The sequence below is a fragment of the Teleopsis dalmanni genome, chromosome 2 (assembly GCF_002237135.1).
Source record: "Teleopsis dalmanni isolate 2A chromosome 2, ASM223713v2, whole genome shotgun sequence".
NCBI lineage: Eukaryota > Metazoa > Arthropoda > Insecta > Diptera > Diopsidae > Teleopsis > Teleopsis dalmanni.
Window position 1 is genome coordinate 142,176,659 of NC_051847.1, and position 7,288 is coordinate 142,183,946.

General features: G+C 28.8%; 1 protein-coding gene across 1 annotated transcript; it reads right to left on the reverse strand.

Moving 5' to 3' along the window:
* Positions 1-550: 550 nt before the first annotated feature.
* LOC119675860 (pancreatic triacylglycerol lipase-like) lies at positions 551-4,958 on the reverse strand. The gene is made up of 3 exons (XM_038087078.1): positions 4,952-4,958; positions 3,007-3,760; positions 551-1,286 (listed from the first exon to the last, which is right to left on the reverse strand). Exons 1-3 carry the CDS (start codon positions 4,956-4,958, stop codon positions 551-553), a joined length of 1,497 nt encoding a protein of 498 aa, XP_037943006.1.
* Between the last annotated feature and the right edge of the window lie 2,330 nt (positions 4,959-7,288).

The following is a 7,288-nucleotide window of genomic DNA, read 5'->3' on the forward strand; positions in this document are numbered from 1 at the left end:
GGTGCAAAACAGTGAAGAAAAACAAAGAAGGAAATTCATTTCAAAGGATTTTTACACATGGCAGCGTTTTTTAATTTTCAGTTCGAGTTTTAAAATGCACCATAAATAGAAGCACGAAACAACGCACACCAGCACACCATCACTCGAAGCACGCCAACACACATAAAAATAAGTGGCAATATGAAGCACACACATGCACATTGCAGTGTGGCAACACTGCTTCCACAGTCTACATATTCACACGTCATGTGTAGACTAATTACAAAATAAAAATGAGTGTGCACACTTCTGCACATTATTATTATGATATTTTTTTTGTTCTTTCCTCTGGCTGGCACTCTTTGCTCTTATGTGCACATTATCTTTACTAACAATTTGCCATTTTTTCTATCTTCATTTTGGAATTTTCATTTCCGCATTTTCAAGAATTTGTTGAATTTTTAATTTTTCAATTATATTCAATATTTTTTTAATTTGAAATAAATTCGTTCTTGCATTTTAGTTAATTCTTTTTATTCCATTAAATAAACAAAAGTACAAATTATACACATTAGCCTCTGCCAAACGGTGGACTTGCATTAATTAATACATAATAAACGCCACCACGACCTTTCAATATACTTGCATCAGCCGGATCACCACCCATTGTCAAATTTCTACCTGTACCCATTAAGCATCGTCGATTTTTTATTAAATCATACCACAATTGTACGTCGCAGCCTTGTCCACGAAATGCTGTTTTCCATAGTAACGATTCGGCAAACACTTGATATGCCCTAAAGTGACTGCATTCATTCAAAAAACATCCTGGCTGATTGCTACCATAGTTAATGTAAAAGTCAACATGGCCCAGTGGACGATCGTAACCATAGGTACCAACACTTGTGTGTATAACTTCGACATAGTCCGCATCGGTGATTGCTACTCGTTCATCAATTTTGTCATAGTTAAAGAATGGCAGTGCAGGATCAAGTGCGTATATTACTGGCAAATGTCCATATTGTACAAATTTGCCCGCTATGCCTGCAATATGTGCACCCATACTAAAACCCGTCACATGCATATCTTGATAGCGTATGCCAGCTTCCATATGTAAAAAGTCTATGAATTTTGCTAATATCTTGCCCACCGGTTTAACGCGATAGCTTGCTGTTAGGTAGTCTGCTATAGCACCACGTCCCCAATCCACGGTAAAAACGTTATAATTACCCGCTTTTAAGTAGGCTGGCACCAATGTGCTAAAGACGTTCGCATGTGAACCACCTAACCAACCGTGTATGAGAATTCTGTAAAATGTAGATATTTTGGAGAGTGAAAGATATTCTATAGGTATAATTTTGATATATAATTATTTCAATAGAAAATTAATATTAAATTATGCTAAAATATCGTTAATTGCCATAATATTCTTTACAAATTTGCAAACGTTATAAATGAGAAAAAATTTAATATTGCTCATGTGATTCAATTTTTTTAAAAGAAAGGCTGGAGGACAATTCACGTGAAGATTAAAGTTCACGTGAAGGTAGTTCAACAAAACTCTAGAAAACTTCGTAAAAGTACAGAACATGATTTTGGAAGATAGTCAACTTATATGGTAAATTCTCTATATGAAACATTTTATTACACATAATAAGCTATAGCTTATTTGGATAAGTTGGGTACAAAGCGTACGCTACATTGGCTAACTTACACGAATACGAAGTTTTTAGAAACATGTTGAGTTTATGAAAGTTTACGAAAAATGATTTTGTGAAATGCCAATTAGTATGTATAACATAATAATGTATGTAATAATGTATAATTTTGCTGGCCAAAGATGGGCACTGACCTATCTAATACAGTTCTGTAGTACCACAACCTCGAAAAAAGTAATTATAGAATAGATCAAATCTCACTCCAGCTTCTTTTAGGTACGTAGGTATGTGCAGTGGAAAAAAGAAATGAATCCTTTTCAATTAGCCAAGAAAGCCGTTTTGATTCTCCTTCCTTTGTAACAGTGGATAAAAGAATGAGCATATTAGAACCACTCAGGTATATTGACGAAACAAGGCTCTAGCTAATTAATAATAATAGAAATATAGCCAAGTATGTTAAAGTATGGGGAGCCCAATAGCTAGCTTAACCCTGACTCTAGATATAGACACAACAGTTGCTGTAATGTTTTTTTTTCGAGTATCGGTAGACATGTATTATAGGAGATAGACTATCTAAGCCTAGGTCCTCATCGTCCTATAGTCCAGTATCTCGTTAGGATAGATATGAACTTAGATATTTCTGATTTACTTTTGTATGCCAAGTCGAAGATTCTCCATTTGGAGTAAAGAGGTCATGTAGCTCTTGACCTGACTGCTGAGGAAGTATGAGCTCAAATCATATTTGCATATTAAAAAAATTGTTATAAATCACGTTTCGTCTGTGGCTGGTTGGTGCCACAGACACCATAGAACGACTGGTTCCATAGAAGAGGCGCCAAATGTAGCTAGCTCACTGAGTCAATAGCGTCGTAACTAGGATAAACCAAATCTCATTAGAGTTCTTTCAAACATGCAATAATATGTAGATTCTGAAACGGTGGTATTGGGTAGATTTCACTTTAATTGAAGCAGCTGAATGGTACGCTTTTTCTTCAACTTGGACAAAATCTTAAAACAAATCTTTTTATTTAACAAAAATATTCTTTCACTCGGCATTTGAAATATTTTCAGGGGGATAATTTAAAAGAAATGTACATTAGTCAATATTGCTTCTCACAACCACACCAAAATCAATAAAATTAGTAAGTAATAATTCTCTATTGGAATTTCATAAAATATATATTTAGTGTTACATTTATACTTTTTTACTTAAAAAATTTACACTAAATCTCCTTGACACATATTTTTCTTGAAGTAACCAACCACTTTCATGCCTTCATATTGTTTAACAAAGCTCAAAATCACCTATATAACACTGCTCTGCTCTGTCGTACTGAGCACACGCATGACATACTTCGCCCACACTTACCTTGTTGGATTAAAAGGACTAAAGTTGGATTGCCTCAATGAATCTGCATTGTACAATTGCACTTCCTCCACTTTTATTGTTGGACTACCAGTAGAAATGGCTGAATTCACACCGAAAGCAAAGCCACTTACAACATTTAAAACATTTTCACCTGCAGCAGCAATGGCATTCGAACCAGCAGTCTGTGCTGGATTAGAGGATAGTTTTTTGTTGGCAATGGTGTGCAATTGAAAGATTGTATGTCGTTCGGCATTAAAGAGAAAATTATAGTTTTCCAATTGCAATTGATCACTGCCCAGAAAAGCCACTAAAGGTTCGAATGGATTGAAAAAGGCATTGGAATAAAATTTAACATTATTATTGATTAGTGGTGTAGGAGCAAGGTTTGTTGCTGTTGTGATTTTTCTATTTCCGTTCGTTGATCTACTACTGACAATCTGAACATATTTCACTTTTCCATTGTCAGCAATATAAATATTACCAGCATTGTCCAAACCGACATTCAATGCTTTAACTCCATCTATTTGCTTTTGATTTCCTTGATAATAGTTTCTGTTCGCAATATTAAGATTGTTTTTTTGTCTAATCCTGTTACCATTGCTATTGTTCATATTATTCAAATCAACATTTTGGTAACTGCTTATTCGATTATCGTCAACAACATTGTTGTTATACAAATCGCTCAAGGCTTCAGATGATTTTGATGCAAATTCTGGTGAAAGCTTGGCTTCAGAATGTTGGAAGTTCTGAGAAGCTGCAAAGTACAATACAAAATTTAAATATATTAAAATTCTCTTAAGAGAAAAATTTTGAATATCTTTTTGAATTATAAAGAATAAATTATAATTTTTAAACTATTATTCAATTTTTTAAAATTTTATTTTAAATGTAATACAGTAAATATGCAGCATTTGTTAATTAATATAACAATAACACTGTACTGCATTGTTACCAGAATAATAATTTTCTTTATTTTTTTTTATAATAATTTAATTATTTTTTAATTATGTTGTTTAAAATTTGAATTTTGCAATTTATTGTAAATTAAAAAGGGATTTTTTTTTCAATTATATGCAAATATTTCTTGATGTATTTTATAACAGAATTTTTTTAACATTTAAAAATTGTTTTATTAAATATTTTAAATAATTATTTTATCGTTGTAGATTGTAGTGCTTAATTATTAACTTTATTTTTATATCTCACATTCACTTTACTATTATTTTTTTAATATTATTAACTACTTTTGTTACATTTTTTAGCAAATGTATATATATTATTTTAATTAATATAATTAATATTAATATTAATAATTAATATAACTTACATATTTATAAAGAAAAATTGATTAATGGAATTTAAAAAAAAATTTCTTACTAAACCTGCTAAAAGAAATAAAGCCAATGTTATCCACTTCATATCAATAAAACTCTCTAACTTTTAAATGCAGAAAAAATTTTCTACAAAAAGATTCGTACTAATATTAATAACTAATTTTACGACGTCTTAACAATACCAAACTAACTACTTTACTAACTTCATTTACAACGAAATTTTTTCCATAAGTTTCAAAAATTTTCAATCAAGACATGGATTTTTTATGTCAATGATCTTGACGGTATTTTCAGCAAAAGTCACAAATCATGGATTTAAAAATTTGTGAAAAAATTATGTAAACACATTTTTAAATAAACTCAAGATACAAATTATAAAAATGAAATATATAAATAAATAAATACAAGAAAAATGCTTTCATAGGTTCTGCAGTTTTAATACAATATTTCAAAGCAATCCAATGTTGTGGTGATAATGTGTCTTCCATATTTCCACTGCCATTGGCATCTGCCTGTGGCCAAGTTTTTTTTTCACACTTTTTTGTAAGAAAAATAATGAATGTATTTATATTTTAATTCAATATGGGATACGAAAGTAGAAAAGTACTTACTACTCATTGCTTTCAGATAATTTTAAAAGCGTAGGCAAAATGTTTGTAAATAGATTAAAATTTGACTTACACGCAACACAAATTGTATGTAGAAAATTGGGAAACGTTTGATGTCTTATAGGTATTTAATATTTTTTATTTAATTTTTTTTATACATATATTTGTAGTGTCCAACATAGATTATGTGAAAAGATATTTCAAACAAGTAGATTTGTTAAGCTATTAAATCTTTTTTAATATATTTTGTTATACCACACTTTAAATTAGGGGTTTTTATATGTTAAATGTATCTTATATTTGGAATACATAATTATATATACAAAATATATTCTACACATATATATTTTTTTTTACATCTTTGTTTTAAATTATATTATATATTAGTGGATTTGTCTCGTATATTGATTTTAAATAGTTTATGTGTGCTCAACGAAAATATTCTATATATGAGTATTTGTAGTAACAGTATTTTATTTTTAATTTACTTAGCGTATTTTATCACTTACATGCTATATATATTTAAACTTTGTACTTGCGATAATATCTGGTATAGTCATCTGAGTTGTCAGTACCAAGTGCTATTTTGATTAGATCCTTAGATATATGATTTATACTCAAAACACGTTTTAATTTCATTCACATTTATTATAATTATAAACTTGATAAACTAAGATCCACCGCTAATGGCAGATCTAAATATATTAGGAAACTCAACAATCCTTTATTGTGTTGAAAAATTGTAATCAAACTTGTCACGTATCTTTGTATTCAAGAGAACCAATAAGTTTTTACTGAGGTTTCAATTTTTGATTAATGATCAAATAAATCGCCGTACCGTGATTGGAAATTGCATCAACGTTCTGTAAAAGTGCTTTCACTTAATTTGATTAAATCAAAATTGTCAAATTATAGCAATGGCAAAAACTTAGGAATTTCCAAGGCATTATCTATTTTATCCAAGACATTTGGAACAGTAGCAGGGGGCTAAATCTGGAGTATATGCTGGATGGGGTAGCAGTTCGTATCCCAATTCGTAGATTTGGGATCGTAATGCTTAATCAGCAAACTTATAGAAAGGTTTTTTAAGTAGTAGTGAATTATAACAGCAAAAACTTATTTTGTATTAATTGAGTTTATTAGCTGACTACACAGCTGCTTTCAGTATTACAAAATACTCATTACCAGTAGTCTTTGAAAATATTCAATGGTTTTATAAGTCCCGTATTAATTGGTGTTCATGTATATATAAAATAAATCATTAAAAAAATTTTTCTCTTTTTTCGAAGAACTATAGCAAAACATAGGTATAACATATAATTAGTTATCAATAAAAAATTTTTATAAATGATTGTTATTATGTTTGTATTATTCCTGAAATTCTAACATATAATATAATCTGATTTAATTAAGTATTGTTTTAGTTTTAATAAACTTTGTTTTTTTTGACCGTGTTTAAATATATTTTTCTATTTCCATATCTACTAATTGTAACTACTTTGCAGTAAATTAGTTACAACTGAAGGCTTTTGTTTAACTTATAATTAAACGGCTTTTAGTAGCTGGTATCTTTATTGCCTTTAGTAATTAATTTAAACTACAATAATCTGGGAAATGCTAATATCTTTTGGTATGTATTTCTTTTTATTTTGTTTATATAAATTTAAGAAAATGGATCTTAGCACTTTTCCTATTCTTTCTAATAAACTATGTCAAGTTAAAACGGAGTCTTATTTCAAATAAATTAACCACAATAATATAATTGTAAACTTTTTAAAAAACACTTACTTAAAGTTAGTTTTGATAAATTAAAATAAAATGTCATAAAATGATTTTTACTTTTGCAGTCGACAATAATGAATTCAGTAATTTAAATTCAATTTAATACAAATAAATTCGGTTCGTTTTATTTGAGATAGATTTTTATAGAATACCAAGTTTTACTAGTTCCTAATATTTTACTGTATACATATAATTCTAGAAAGTTTTGTAAAAACCGCTTAGATTTAGATAAAGGTCTTCTTTTATTAACTGGATTTGATAAGGCCATAATGATATAAAGGAAACAACTTTAAGGATGACCTTTGCATTTCCATTTTTATAATTCAATCTTTAATTTTGTATTTTTTTATTAGTTTTGACTGAATAGCTGGAATAATTAAATGCCAGCTGAAAATAAATCAAATAAGTTTAATATATAAGATATATACAAATTATGTATGTGAATACTCACTTTAATAAAAATTCACAATATTGTATTAAAATTTTTTTTCTATTTGCTCTTATCAGGAACAAAGATATTGATATTGATATTGATATTCAGATGTCTGAGTTGGTGAA

Excerpts from the sequence above, each read along its gene's own strand:
- LOC119675860 (XM_038087078.1), bottom strand. Across the intron at positions 1,287-3,006 it reads AGTCCTTTTAATCCAACAAG|AATTCTCATACACGGTTGGT; the intron begins GTAAGTGTGGGC and ends TACATTTTACAG.